Raw genomic sequence first — 16,093 nt, 5'->3', positions numbered from 1 at the left:
CTGAGTAACAGGGGGGACAGTATCAACCCCTGAAGGACACCGCACACCAAAGGTTGGCGTACTGATGGCCAGGAGCCAGATCCCCAAACCCAACAGCCTACAGCCCAGTGCAGAGCCTCCGTTTTCATGGGATTCAACTTTCGTCTGCTCTGTTTTAACCATCCAGTCACAGCCTCCAAAGCCCTGGCCAGATTGTTCAGAGTGGAATCCGGATCATAGGAGAGAGAGAGACATTACCTGAAGAATGCTAAACTGGCCTAGCGTGGAAGCACCCCACAAAATCATCCGATGAAGCCAGCAAGTCATCCTTCAACTTTGTCACCAGAAAACTCCACAAGCAGCTTTTTGTCCTAACTGCTCATTGTGGCGGTTCAAGTGTCAACCTAGGAGGACCAGTGAGACCCAAGTTCAAATCCCATACTTCTCAGATGCTTGCGGGACAGCCTTGCACTAGTCATTCCGTCTCACGGGGTGGTGGTGGTTATAAGGCTAAAACAAGGAAGGGAGAGCTACATTTGCTGCCCAGGGTGGGGTAACACTGTACCAGGCAGAAAAGGTTACAGGAGAGGTTGCCCAACACGACCCACCGCAGACCATCTGTCACTGAGGCATTCTCCTGACGCTCTGGAAACAGCATGAAGCTTGGCTGGTTTACTCAGAGAGTAAATTACTCTCCATGGGAAGAGTAAAGAGACAAGCCAAGCTCAAGACAGCCGGCCGAATTCTCTACCCAGTTCATTTATTCCCTTGGCATGATTCCTTCCCCCTCCCAACGCTCAGGGCCCATTGTGTACACCAGCGGTTGCTATGGAGACCAGGCCTGCGACTGCCTCCAATACAATAGGCAACGTTAAGCTTTCTGAATTCCTGTCCAAATGAGTATTTTCTTTTGAAACTCCACAGACATACGGAGAGAAGCCCTTTGGTTTCTCATTAGGGGCTGCAAACCCAGCATCCTCACCTCAAAAACCTATGTGCCAAGACCACCCAGTCCTCAACATGCGGCACATGGACACTGAGAAAAAAGACCCAATAGCTCAAATGGGTACGTCAATATGGCAAGGAAGCACCGGCAGATATTCAGGGGCAACACATCTTATTCCCCACCCCATGCCCAGAGCATATCCTGAAAATGCCACATTCACACATAGCTAAACATTTCATGTAGCTTAATTTCTGTTTCTACCGAGGGCCAGTTAGGGTTGCCAGCTCCAAGTTGGGAAATTCCTGGAGATCTGGGGGGTGAAACCTGGAGAAACCTGGAGAAAGTGGGTTTTGGGGAGGGAAAGGACCTCGGCATGGCATAATTCCATAGAGTCCACTCCCCAAAGTAGCCATTTTCTCCAGGTGAACTGATCTCTGTGGCCTGGAGACCAGTTGTAATTCCGGGGGATCTCCAGCCACTACCTGGAGGCTGGCAACCCCACTACCACCAATGGAGCTGTCTCTCTGTTGGGATCTGCTTGCTACCCCCCTTCACACTGCTATTTTCCACATTCCCCCTAAACAAACATCACTCAACTCTGATTGCTAACTTACCCGCTTCTGCACCAATATCTCACAGTGACTGAGTTAGAAGGGGAAAACATACAAATGACGGCTTGCCCCATTAACTTTTCATATCAAAGAGGCGGCTAAAATTCAAATTACCAGTGCAGCTACCCAAGTGGGTACTGAAAACAGCTGGGGAGGGGTCATTTAGATCTGGAAAGAAACAGCATGGGAGGTGAAGAAAGTTGGAAGTGCATAGTAAAAGAAAAGCCTCAGAGTTCTAATCAGGCAGTTCACCAAGTACATATGAGGAAAGAAGGTCAAGAGTGAAGAGAAGAGTTGAAGGCACAGACACACCATTCTTTACGCAGGAAGATAGGCCACTCTTTGGGGCCGGGAAAGAAGGAACCATATCCTGTAATCCTTAACTGGTTTGTCTGGAGTAATCTGATTACAGAAAACCCCGTTAGGGCTTCCTGCTTCTACACCATCCTATTCCTTCCCCTCATGATACCACATATCTAATCGCAGGTAACAGATTTTAGTTTTCTACAAGTAGGTCATACTCTTGGTTTGCTTACTACTCTTTGGGGGAGGGATAGGTTGCACCCAACAATATGCAGGGAACATCTGTTTTCCTCTGAAAGACTGACAAGGGATGCCAGTCTTCCACTCTCACCCTCCAATGCCCGCTTACCTGGCTGACGCGGGGGAGGGGGGGCATGCTACTCCCAGGCAGCACAGCGTGCACGAGCACACCGCAGCAGCCTGATTTGGGCTGAATTCAGCCAGAATCGAGCTGCTGCAGGGCGTGGAAGCGCTCCCATGCTCTGCAGTGGCCAAATTCGGGCTGATTCGGCCTGAATCAGGCCAAATCAGGCTACCACATAGCACAGGAGTGTTGCCGCACTCTGCAGCAGCCTAATTCAGCCCAATTCACCCCCCTGGGGAACGCGGGAGCACTCCCAGGGCAGCCTGTGACACGTGCGAAGACGTCACTTCCCAGAAGTGACATCATCACACAAGCTGGGAGCGCAAAAAGGGAAAGCCCCAAGGCAGGAGCCGGGCCCCAGGTCTCCCACCACGGGTGAGGGTGGTTGGGGGACCTGCCAACCTTAATTGATCCAAGAGAGACAGAACAAGAGTTATGAATGGGAAAGAGATACTTGAAATAGGATTTAAAAAGAGAAGTGTGCAGAAAGCAAAAATCCAGAGGAGAAGGGAGACACCCCCCCACACACACACACACACTGGCAAGAGCCACCAAAAGCAGTACACTGGTGAGGCCCAGAGCGTTTTTTCCCCCATTTCACATATGGATGAGCTAGAACAATAGTGGCTTTCAGGAGAGCCAAGTCAGCTGGGTGCTTGTTGCTCACAGTGGTGCCCAACAGCAGCAGAACCAAGTCCTGAATGGCTCAAACAGGATGGTTTGCTAGCTGAGCAAGATGACAAGTTATTATTCCCACAGCTCAGGGGAAACCAGACCAGACAGTCAGACGGAGCTCTTGGCCCACTGCTGCTCCACAGCGGCATCTGTGCCGCTGACCTTCATATCAAGCCATGCAATGTGGCCATCTGACACATGAGCTACAAGGAACCTGCAAAATAAAAGCCTAGATCTCATCCAGTCTTGGGGGTGAGGGGGAAAGGTTTAACATTGCCTGCCTCTGCAACCTTGGTCTTTGCTGGAGGTCTCCCATCCAATTACTATCCAAGGCTGACCCTGCTTAGCTTCTGAGATCTGACAAGATCAGGCTTACCTGGTCTATCCAGGTCAGGGCATAGTCTACCACACCTACTCAGAGTCAAGGGACCTTCGCCTCCAGGGTCCATCCACTAGTCCTGAAAAACCACTGAGAGTTGTGAGTCTGGTGCCCACAATGATTTTTTTAAAATTAGGTTTTAGGCACGGGGGGGGGGGCACATTCAGACTGGCAGTAACTCAGGACTGAAGTCTCTCCATGTTCTCCAAACATGAATGCCCCCAAGACTTGCTTCTTGCCCTTATAGGGGTAACCAGGGCTCATTTCGAGGGGGAACGTGCTGGAACGCAGTTCCGGCAGTTCCCCAAAGAGGTCACATGACAGGTGGCCCCTGCCCACCTGACTCTCAGCCATTTGGGGCCCGTTTTGGCCTGGATTGGGGCCGAAACGGCCCGGATTGGGCCTCTTATGGGTGGTGGATCACTCTCCCGCTCAGCAGCGGCCTTATCCTGACCATTTTGGGCCCCTTTTTGGCCATTTTCAGCCCCTTTTTGCCATTTTGGGCCCAATTTCGGCCCTGAATGGCCAGGATTGGGTCCAAAACAGCCAGGATAGGTGATGTCAGGGGGTGTGGCATATGGAGATCAGTTATGCAAATGACACACTTCTGTTGATGCCAAGGGGTGTGGCATATGCTAATGAGTTATGCTAATAAGTTCTTCCAGCTCTTTTTCTATGAAATGACCCCTATGGGTAACTTAAGGCTATACAGGTACTAATGGGCAAACTGATATGTAGCCCTAAAAGGTTCTGGCCAATTAAAATAATAATTGCAGATCAGAAGCTGACTTGGAAAATATGCCAAGAGCGTGTAGTAGACATCCTGTGGAACTTTCTGTCCCATTTATGCAGATTAGCAAAACAATCCTCCAAGGTTACACCTGAAAAAAGAAATCTTGTTGCTTCCAAGGCTACAAGAGAAATCTTAAACTGCAGCCTCACAGCTGCATATCTGCGTAGCTTTTCTGTCACCCCCATTCTGGCTTTGCAGCGCTAAAAGCAAAGTGGCATTATTGTTACAAACTTCATTGCCATTTCTCTTGGAAGTAGGTTAACATGTTGGATCATCTGCCAAACTGGCTTGGGGTGTACAGATAACAGCACAGCTGAGATGGAAAGGGACCACAAAGACCAAGATCACTGGAGGGGAAAAAAAAGGAGCCCACAGGAGTACCAGGAGAACTGAAAATCCGCCATTGTGCAACATAATGCATGAACACTGACATAACGTTTAGCAGCGGAGTCCATTCACATATTCATCCAATGAATAGCAGTGTAGACTTGGGGGCAAGAATGCTCTCCAAAGAGGTTTCTACTGCATGCACATACATTTGAGAAGAATTGTAGACCAATAACAACAGCAAGGGAAACAAACAAACAAAAATCTTATCTCTCAGGAGATGTTGGGTGCTATTTTGCTAAGGCGACCCACTCAGACCCCAGTGCCTCCTATTCCTTTAGCACCATGGGATTTTTCCAACCAGTACACCACCTCAACCAAATACTGGACATTAGGCACAATGCCTGTTGACTGGCAGAGGTAGGGTTGCCAGCTCCAAGTTGGGAAATTCCTGGAGATCTGGGAGGTGAAACCTGGAGAAACGTGGAGAAAGTGGGATTTGGGGAGGGAAAGGCCCTTGGCATGGCATAATTCCATAGAGTCAACCCCCCAAAGTAGCCATTTTCTTCAGGTGAACTGATCTCTGTGGCCTGGAGACCAGTTGTAATTCCAGGAGATCTCCAGCCACTACCTGGAGGCTGGCAACCCTAGGCAGAGAACATTATAGGGCATACAGTTCTGCCTCAATGTGCCACAGCAGCTATGCACCTCAACAGTTGTCAAGTTGCTATGGCAACCCCAAAATGGCACAAGTGGGCTCATGAGGCCATGTCCTGAGAAAACACTTTTGAGATGCTGTAGCAACTCCATCTCAGATGTCAACCCTTCCATCTGAAGCTGGAATGGAATGAGGCAGGTGAGGGCTGCTTTAGAAATAGAGGAGGGGAGAAAATGAGGACAAAAAGAATAAAAATGGCTATGAGTTCAGGACAGGGAGACAAGAGAAGGGGTGATGTTATGAGCCTGGGCCTAGTGGCTCTGGGGAAGCCTGCACTAAAGTGACTGCAGGTTCACTGCACTGCAGGTTCACTGCACATTTCCCAGGTTCCCTTTGGCCCCTGTGATTGGGTAAGAGAGGATTCAGAAGAGATCCAGAGGAATCACCCATCTCAAGATGTCTTCCACCTCAGAGGGAGAAAGTATAAAGCCCTAATGAATTAAGCAACTGAGCTAACATTTGAATCAGGACTTCAACAAACCAAATCTGAAATACTGGCTCAAATGTAGTTCACGCTCTTAGCCATATAGACGATGCATATATTTAATTATTACATTTTCATCCCATTCTTCCACCAAGAAGCTCGGTTTGAAGTACCTCAGTCTCTTTCTCTTCATTTTTCAAGGTTTTCAAGGCAGGAAACTAACATAGGTGGTTTGCCATTGCCTGCCTCTGCAAAGCAACCCTGGACTTCCTTGGCAGTCTCCCATCCAAGTATTAACCAGGACACACCCTGCTTAGTTTCTGAGACTGAGCCATCCAGGTCAGAGCAAGTATAAGAGCTAGACTTCCTTCTTAAAAAGTGAAACTGAAGTTCATAGAAGAGCATAGAAGATCCCCAAGTCAACATGCGCCTCAGTACAGAAGAGATCCAGAGGAGTACAGAAGAGGTGTAGGAAGGATTCCCTTCCCCACTTTGCAATCCATTCTCTATTAGGGTTACCTCCCACCTTTCCTTCAAGGAGCTTAGGGAAGCAGATCTCCTGTCTTCCTTCATTTTATCTTCACAATTACCCCTGAGAAGGCTAAGCAGGGAGAGAATGTTACAGGTTCAAGTTCACCCATGGAAATTCATGGGTGAATGGGAAATTGGAGCTCAGATTTCCCCAGACCTAGCCAGACGCCGTTGCCTTTTATTTTCATGCGTGCATGCATGTGTGCGCACGCACGCACAAGCAAACCTACCTCCATTTCTGATAGCTGTGATTCCTTGATAGAAGTCTTCAAAGCTGATCACTCCAAGGCCAGCAGGGTCCAAAAACTTTGTCAAGTCTTTCACCTGAAATCACAAAAACAGCAGGACAGCATTACGGAGCTGGAACCCCAAGAGGTCCTGCCTTTGATTAGACATTATATTTTCCAACACCGCATCAGAGGCCCTTTTGACAAAACAGATGGATCCTGATTTTCAACCATTCCCGCCTTGTAACTATTGCCCATACTTGCTATTTGCTTTTTTGGCACCCTTAGGCTTGGTTTTCCCAAGCCAGCCATAAAACAGGCACTTAATAAGAGGGAGAAAAAGCACTCAATTAAACAGAACAAAGCACTGTAAAAAACAAACCTGACAAGGAGAATCTAGGAATGCACAACCGACTGGCTCAGACTAGGGACTAAAGCTATGACAGCATGCATATACACATGGGAGTAAATATCATTTACGGCAGTGGCACTTACTTCAGAGTAAACATGCACAAGATCAGATTGTGCAGTCTGAACTAGTTTTACAACTCCCCACTACCATCAATTCACTTGGTGGTTCTCAGACTTGGCACCCGGTCCCCAATAAAAGGGAGAACATAACTATTCTTTTTTATTATTAATTACTACATTTTTATGCCACTCCTCCAGTCTCAGCCTCCTTTCCTCCATTTTACCTTTTACGACAGGCCTGTGGGGAAGGTTAGGCCGAGACTGTGATTGGCCCACGGTCACCCAGAGAGTGTCCGTGGCGGTCAGGATTCTAACCCAGGTCTCTCAGATCTTACAATGCACTGGTTCTCCATGATAAAATTACAGGATCTCTCTTTTAATAAATTGTCTCAATTTTAGGTTTTTTAGATAAAGCAGTTACTTTATAGGGGCCACTGAAAGCCTGCCAGTGCATCCCAATTAAAGAAGAATTCCACAATAAAATGCCTAAATTCACAAAAACACAGAGATTCAGAATATAAAAAGATCAAGATGGGTAGCCATGTTAGTCTGTCTGTAGCAGCGAAAAAGAGCAAGAGTCCAGTAGCACCTATAAGACTAACAGATTTAGTGGTAGAGTATGACCTCTCATGAGCCACAGCTCACTTCTTCAGGTATCTGAGGAAGCGAGCTGTAGCTCACAAGAGCTCATACCCTACCACTAATTTGTCAGAATATAAAGTTTTTGTGATTATTCAGCAGTTTGTAGGACAAAGAACATACAAGTCAGCAAGGGTTAAGATACATACTTGAATCTAGAATGCAAAAGATTAATATTTTTTAATGTGAAAAAGCCTACATACTGAGCTCTGATACATTCAATGTATTTTTATGTTCAACCCTGTCTCAAGGAACTCAGAACAGCACGCACAGCCAAAGTCCTTCCCCCTCAACAACCTGCTAAAGTAGGGGAGGCTGAAAAACCGCAACTGGACCAAAAGAAGAAGAAAAAACATCCGGGTAAGATTTTAGGGCAAGCAGGGATTCAAACCTAGTTCTCCCCAAACCTAGGTCAACACACTAGTCACACCGTCATCAAGGTACACATGTAAATAAGACTCCAAAAAGACAAAAAAAAATGTTTTCATTTAGACCTGCTGCTGAAGGATTACCTACACTGTTGCCCCAAACTGCCTGCAAATCTCTCAGTAGTTCTTTACAACAACACAGTTTTCCCATCCCCATCCAACACAGATCTGCAAAGGCATTCTTTGGGGTATGGGAGAAGACCCCCATCTTGAATACGCTTGAATCCAGAAGCCAGCAACTTTGGAGAATTTTAGCGTCAACAGGCATCAAAATTCAGACCACAAAGAGCCAGTATCAGAAAGACTACTGACATGCTCGAAACTATACAACTTCATATTTCCGACGATTGACACACGGACTGACAATCCCTCTACTTTCTGCAGCCCAACGTATGTATCCTGACTCTTCTGCCTAATAAACATGGGGCAAGCAGTGAAATTCAAATGGGGGGTGGTGGTGTTACCTGTCAAACCAGCGCAGATAAAGAATGGGGCGGCACCCTGAATCAATGTTTACAAACATGACATTCCAAGGTACAATCTTGGCAAGACAGGTATGCTCTAGTCTTTATTACATACCAAAAACTCTCTCAAGGAAAGTTATTTTAAACAACAGTCACTTGAAGTTGCAGCTTCCTGTCTTTGTGGCATCCGAAACAGGTAGAATTTATGTGTCAGGGCTGTTTAATAGCAAGTTCAGGCATGGGAAAGTTTAAAAATAGCTCTCTCCGTCCCTTGCGGAAACATTTGCTGTAAAGAAAAAAGCAGCTCGGAAACCCCCTCCCCCCTAAAAAAACAGGAAGTTGATCTGGGGTGTGTGGGTGTCCAGAACAGGACATACAAAGAAGCAACAAAGACACACTAATTTAAAATTACAAGTGTTAAGAACAGAACTGTCAACCAGACAGACGTGACTGCTCAACTAAAGTTCATTTAATGTATTGTCGAAGGCTTTCACGGCCGGAGAACGACGGTTGTTGTGGGTTTTCCGGGCTGTATTGCCGTGGTCTTGGCATTGTAGTTCCTGATGTTTCGCCAGCAGCTGTGGCTGGCATCTTCAGAGGTGTAGCACCAAAAGACAGAGATCTCTCAATGTCACATTCATTTAATCTGGTGGTTACTAATCAGGTCAGGGTGTGTGCATGCATGGGAAGACAAAAAAACCCCAAACCCTTAACTTTTTCTCATAATCACATCTGGCCTCTATCACATATTTATCCCTGCAGTACACGTGGGGTCTCCCTTCTGGGATTTATCTTCATGACAACCTTGTGAGGTAGGTTAGGCTGACAGTAAGTGGCTCACAAGCCTCTTCTGCACAGGGAACATAACTCCAGTCCTCACTACCTCAGAATCCTATGCTGGAAGGCATAGGACTGGCTTGTCTGGGCCCTTTCTGCACTGTGTCAAAATGAGTTGGGATTGATGAGTGCCGGCACTTTTGTCACAAATGCTGTCATCAGCGACATCATAGCACCAGCCCTTTCTATTCTCTTGCACAAGTGATGAATCCATGAATAGCTGGAAGGCTATCAATCTGTTTCCTGGATTTCTCCCTCTCAACCCATCAGTGCTTGGATTTAAAGAAAGATTTTTTAAAAAATGAATGGGAAGGAAAATGGAAAGGGGGAGGAGGAATGGAAAGGAAGGAGAGGGAGTGGCTGGATAGGCAACTGTGGCCAATCATGAAGTGTGTTGGCAGAGCGGGGGGCAAAAGAGGGTGGAATGCTAAAAGACGAGATAAAGCGTGTGCACGAGGAAACAGCAGACTGGAAAATGGATTTTTTTTAAAAAAACTCAGAGTATACGTGCTCCCAGAAAACCATCGAAAAGCCACATAGAAGTCGGAACGAACACTCATGGCAGCAAATTGGGTGCAAATGGTCATGGGAAAAAAAAACACTGCAGTATGGGAACTGAACTGGTGAAATTGGCCCGTGCAGACGGGGTTACAGTCACTCCTCGAGTTTCCCATGGCAGAGTGGAGCTTTGAAATTGGGGCCGTTTCCCAGGTTCTAGTATTTATTTATTTACTTATTTATTTATTTGATTTAATTTATACCCCGCCCTCCCCACAGATGGGCTCAGGGTGGCTAACAACATTAAAAAAATACATTAAAAGTTACAAAACCATAAAATCAATAATAATTTTTTAAAAAGTCATTAAAATAGTCCAGGAGCAGGCTATAGTCCAGTATAACATGCTAGCTACTATGCCATTCCAGTTCTTGCCCATAGGAAGGAATGCCTCGTCTAAAATGGATCCCAGGCCAAGGAGGCACTGGCACTGAAAAGGTTCTTTCCCCCCTGCCTCCAGCCACCAATTAATCAGAAGTATGGGAAGGTTCTCAGGTTAACACCACAACCAACTAGCCATTGGAATATCGGAACGCTATTTGAGAAGTTATTTGGATTAAGAGAGTGCTAGCAATTTCCTGAACCCCTTGCTAAAAATAATTCAATTAAAAACTCTAAAAAGAAAAAAATTATGTGGCTTTCACCCCTGGAAGGTGGCCAGCCACAGAACTAATGAGGAAAACTGAAAGTGGGACACCTCTAGCCTGTGGTTGTGTTATTATGAGTGGCTCTGTGTTGACCTCCAACATGAAGCAAGTTGCAATGATTCTGTTCTGGAGGGACATTCCAGGCCTTTTACAAATTTAAGGGCAGGAGGAAGAATTCTGTGTTAAAAAGCCCTCTAAAAAGCATTGTTAAAAGCACTTTTACACAAGCACTTGGAGAGGTGGAATACAAACAGTGTTGCTTGAATCCTTGCCCTGTTCTTCAGTTCTGGATCTCTTAGCTCCTAAAAAAGCAAAGAATTCACTCCATAACACAAACACCTCTTTGTACACGGCAAAACTTCCTGCAGAACAGTCAAATATAGCATTTGGATGTGGCATGAAAAGGAGAAGCTACAGCAGGGAACAGCCTTGCTATCTCCTAGCATCTCAACAGGGATTCATTCCATCAATTTAAACACAGGGTTACTCCATCTCGGGGACTCTTCGAAAAGGGACCGAAAGCAGGACAGCCAATATTGTAATTCCAACAAAAGACCACCAGATACATCTGAGCTTCCTACCAGCAAGGCATAAAGACAAGCTGTTTCCTAGCCCCTGGCAAGAAGAGTTTTGCAACTACGCACAGCATTAATAGCTTGTTTTTTAATTCATGTTATTTATAGTCCGTCTTTCTCACTGAGACTCAAGGCAGATTACACAGTATAAGTCAATATGATCAACAACTGGGACATACAAAATATTTCTGTATTTTTATATGGATATGATCTGCTCCGAGCCTGCTTGCGGGGAGAGCAGAGTACAAACTGAATAAATAAATAAATAAATAAATAAATAAATAAATAAATAATACAATAGGGTATGGACTGTAGGGATTTGAAAACAGCAGAAATACAGAGCTCAAAAACAATGCTGAAACCAACGTAGGTAAACTGATGTAACATATTAAGTGTCCTGGAACCAGTGAAGATGAGAATAGTTACAGCAACAAACAGTACACAGAAATATAGGCCAAATCCACATTACTTCTTTTTTTCCGCGTTTTCCCCGCATTCTCCCCGCAATCCCGAGTGCCGGTCACATTACCTCATTAAACAGACGCATTTCATTCGCATTTCTCCCGAATATGTGGTCACAGGTTTTCAACGGGAGTTTCACGGTGGCCGTGAACGGTCCAATGCGCAATTTACGCGGTTTTTTTAAAAACCACCCCCCTTCCTGTCTCTCCGGCTGTTCCGAGAGTTCCTATTGGCTGATTCAACTTGCAAGTGCTCCATAGTCTGCAAAAGACTGTTTTTGACTTCATAGCATTGGATTTATTGATTATGCTGTTTCTGAATCAAATCTGGTAGTTTGAAAAATCATTTTGGGGTGAATCCATCCTCAGAACGGACTTGCAAAACTTCCTTTTTAACTGTTTTTTATTTTTTTATTTTATATTACTGTAATATCGAAATTACAGTGAATCAATCATTCAAAATAAAGAAAACAGTCGCTGCCGAGGGCCGCCCCAGCGGCGGGGCTGGAGGCGCTGGGAAGCCGGCGGGCTCATCGCTCGCCTCCTCTCCCACCGGGGTCAAGAAGGTGCCCGGCAGACCGAGTCGAAGCCCAGGCGCAGCTGGAGGCTCCCGGCTCAGAGCGGAGAAGGGACTGGCCGAGGCATCCCCGGCTGAGCCGAACAGCGGGGCTTGTGGGGGCTGCCGGAACAGCAAAGGTGGCTTGGCCCGTGGGCTGGCACATCCGCGGAGGGGGGCTGAAGACGAACAGGGATTTTAAAAACTGCTGCCGAGAGAAGCGGGCGGCGGCGGGCCGGGGATGCCGGCCGAGGAGACAGCCGCGTCCCTCCAAGCCTCTCTCTGCAGTGAGCCAGTGCTGCGCTGCCGGGGGGCGAGGATGCGCTGCGCTGCGAGGCGCCCTCTCCACTGTGGGCGCTCTGGCTCAGGCGCTCGCCATGCAGAGGCCCAGCTCGCGGGGCGCCTGCCCCTGCGAGGTCGCCCATCAGCACGGTGGTCCGCGGGAGGGGAGGGGGCGCAGCCTTCCCCCCTTGGGGTAAACGGCCCTCTGGCCACCAAGCCGGCTTGACCCCGCAGGCGCTGCCGCTCCAGTCTTGGAGAGGGGGGAAGGGGGAGCAGACGGCTGGGTGGCGTCTCGGCACGCTCCACTCGCACAGACATGCAACCCGCACCTTTCAAACCAGCCTTTCAAACTGCACCTTTCAAACCACCTTTCAAACCAGCCTCTTCATCCAAAGTGACTGACCGGCCTGAACCCGCCCAAAGCTTGGCTTTGTGAAACTTCAGTAAAATTCGAGCACTGAACTGTCCTGCATAGGAAATGCCCACGAAAGCTTCCCGCATGCTTCAAAATTTCCAAAAAAGAAACGGGAGAGAGCCATCAGTGCTGTCAGTGGGGGAAAGAGAGGCATCATTATCTTCAATGATGTTTCTTTATAACACAAGATCGAAATAACGGAAAAGTGAGCTCAAAAAAATTTTAAAAAAATGGGCGGGGAAAAAAGGTCCCGCCCAAAAAAGCAGTTTTCGAGCGGCCGTGTGACCGGAGGGACGCGCGAGAAAGGCGGATTGGAAGCAGGGATGTGAACGAAGAGGAAAAAATCACGGATTGGAGGCAAACGGAAGATATCCGATAAACATGCGGGTAATGGGTGAATGTGGATTCGACCATTGTCTACAGACCTCTCTCTTTACAAATGGCAAAAGCAACAAACAATTTCTGATCTTACCACTGCCTGCAGTGCCCCCATACTGCAGATGGAGGGGTGTACAATGGAGGAGTCTGCGTGGAGACAGGGAGAGAGAGAGGCTTGCCTAAGCCCCCTCGTCCTGCAACTTAATGACCACAACACACCACTAGACTCACAATGCCACACCTCAGGACAACAAGAAGGGAAAATGAGGGCCCCAGGGAGAAAAAGAAGACAATTCTTTACTGCTATCAGACCACAGCATATCATAATAAAGTCATGTCCTTAGGCGGAAACCACATCCATGCATATAACAATCTTTTTTTCTGTGCCAGATTTTAAAATGAGATTCTATTGATAAAATGCACTAATGTACTCAAGTCAAACTAATAAATAAAGCAGACCAACTGCTCCCCTTACTCTCTCACAGGTATGCAAAACACTCCCCATACGGCAGCACAAGGAGGAATCAGATATTATTTAGCTTTAAACCAACATTTTCTCTTGGAAGGAGAATTCTCTTTTCAGACATAGAAGCCAGCAGACTGTAAGCGTCAAGGAAGAGGCAGGAAGGAGCTCACAACGAGGCAGGTAACAGCCATCTCAAGGACAGACAGGTAACAGCCATCTCAAGAGCTCCTTGTAGCAGGACACCCTTTAAAATATGTAATATGGCTTCCAAAAAAGCAATAATATGAATTTCCTTTCCTGACTTCCAGAAAGTGAAAGATGTTAATAGGAACGAGACAAAAAAGGTAATGTTGAGAACAAAAAAGGTGATGTTGAGAACATGTTCTGCTTCTTGAATCATTAAACAAACAGGGAACTTGGACTACTTAAAAGACAAAAAAAACCCTTTCGCACATATTGTCGATTGTCTAAAAGAAATTACCTGCCTGAGTAGAGAACAACATTACTATTCCTATTTTCCTTGCTCCCCTGTGTAAGCTAAAATTAACTTCTGCTTCTCCTTTGGCCCAAGAAGCTTTTCTTCTTATTGATGAGCCTGGCGCTCCAGGGCCCTCCTGTATTTTCATTCAGCAGACAATAAATAAAACCTAATTAAACACAAAATGGAGGGGGGGAGGGACTGGCATACATGCTAAGGCTACATCTAAACTACATTATTATAAAGCTTCCTGACTAGACATGGGCACGAATCGAAAAAAATAACGAACCCACGGTTCATGGTTTGGTGCCGCCGACGAAACCAAACTAATGAACCGCAACTAACATTTCCTGCTGACGAACCTGTTTGAGGTTTGTGGGGGCCAGAATGGCCCCCACTGGACTTAGACAGCCCATATTCACAGGGAGTGTTTAGCAGGCTCTCCTCCAGCCAGCACCCCAGTTTGATCAAGATTGCAATAGGGATCTTGGAGTTATACCCTCTCCGATCCGAGGCTCCCAGGAAACTCGCACTCGATACAATTAGAGCCACCAGTTGACGTTGGCCCAGTGTACAAGGGGTGTACTCGAAGGGTTTGCAGGGATGAGATTGGAGTGCCATGGCTACAGAACACCGCCCTCCCCCCTCCCTCCCCCGGGTGTCTTCTCCCAAGTTGTAACCACTTTGCAGCTCCATGGTTGGAAGGAAGACCTGCCGATCAAGGTAAGCTGGGCTTCGATTCGGGTTTCCAGGGCGACAGGAGGAGTGCAGACAGAGTTCAGGCATTCCCCCAGCTCCGTTTCCAAGGGAATTGATTGATGGCGCCTGACTGTCTGGCTTCACAAACTGTGGACGGACGCAACAAACCGGGCTTCTTACGAACGCTGGCTCATTGGCCTTGGACACTCACGAACTGCCGGACTGCGAACAGATGATCAGGCAGTTCCTGAGTTTTTTGCGTTCGTAATGCGGTTCGTGCCCATGTCTATTCCTGACTCCTCTTTTTCTATGGGCAATCAAAGCAGTAGAACAGGACACACAGAAGCAACAGCCAATACAGAACCTCCAAAGAGGGCCTTAAGAAGCCCTGGGATGAGCCAGTAAGAAAACTAGCCCAATCAAGGCATCGTGGGTGAGAGGTTCATTGCAGGTAGCATTCCACAGCATCTCCTTAAAGTTCTAAGTGACACCAAGCAAGGCAGATCCTAATTCCCAACTGCTAGACAATGGCAGTTCTCTTTGCTCACAGTGTGGGAGGTTAAGCAACTAATTTAATCAACCTCAAAGGGTTTCACCTTCTATTGAGCCAGTCCACTGTCTGGGCCACTGTCAGGATTGTCTACTCAGGCTGCCTGCCACTAGACATGGGCATGAATAGGGGAAAAACCCGAACAGGCTGTTCGGTGTTCATTCCTGACGATGAACACGAACAGCCAACCGGACCCGAACATGTCCCATTCCTGAACGTGTTCAGCGTTCGTCGGCACCAAGGCTCCCCCCTTAGCACTTAGAGAGCCCATATTCACAGGGAATGTGCAGCAGGCTCTTCCCCAGCCACCACCCAAGTTTGGAAGATTGCAGTATGGATCTCGGAGTTATACATTCCCGGAGGGAGGGGGTAGAGCCCTAGCCCAACACTCCCAGAGACCTGACTAGATCAGGCACTAATAATCAGGGTGAGCTCCCAGCCGAGGTGCCCACTGAGCTTGGCCCCAAGGCCTGGCAGCAGCCCTGGAACCAGAGGGGATAGCTCCCTATCCCACCTACCACACACAGAAAAAAGCCCAGCTCCAATGCACTCTCCCTCTCTCTCCCCCAAAAGGCTATTAAGAGCTCTGTCCCACTCCACTGCTTGCTGAAAGTGAAACCAGAACTGGGAGCGCAGTGCCCTTTAATAAGCTGAGGACTGATTGAGGAACGCAGGAGGCCTTTGGTTGGCAGTCAGAACTGCCTAACAGGGTTTGCAGGGATGAGATTTGAGTTCCCATGGCCACAGAACACCCCCTTCCTCCCTCCCCCCTGGTGTCTGCTCCCACGTTACCAACTGTAACCAATTTTCAGCTCCACACTTGGAAGGAAGACCTGCCCATCAAGCTAAGTTGGGCTTTGATTGGGGTGTCCGGGGCAACAGAGGGAGTGCAGACCGAGTTCAGGCACTCCCCC

At 47.4% G+C, this 16,093-nt stretch overlaps 1 protein-coding gene across 3 annotated transcripts in view; it reads right to left on the bottom strand.

Moving 5' to 3' along the window:
• The window catches only part of RAB11FIP3 (RAB11 family interacting protein 3), an 87,982-nt gene that overhangs the window by 51,308 nt on the left and 20,581 nt on the right, over positions 1-16,093 (bottom strand). For all 3 annotated transcript variants that reach the window (XM_054992827.1, XM_054992828.1, XM_054992829.1), the window contains exon 2: positions 6,281-6,374. In XM_054992827.1, the coding sequence (XP_054848802.1) occupies positions 6,281-6,374 (94 nt within the window). The remainder of the gene's footprint in view (positions 1-6,280; positions 6,375-16,093) is intronic.

This window comes from Eublepharis macularius, chromosome 12 (genome assembly GCF_028583425.1).
Source record: "Eublepharis macularius isolate TG4126 chromosome 12, MPM_Emac_v1.0, whole genome shotgun sequence".
In the NCBI taxonomy this organism is placed as follows: Eukaryota; Metazoa; Chordata; class Lepidosauria; order Squamata; family Eublepharidae; genus Eublepharis; species Eublepharis macularius.
The sequence above is the reverse complement of the archived record's forward strand: the minus strand, read 5'-3'. Positions and strand labels throughout refer to the sequence as shown.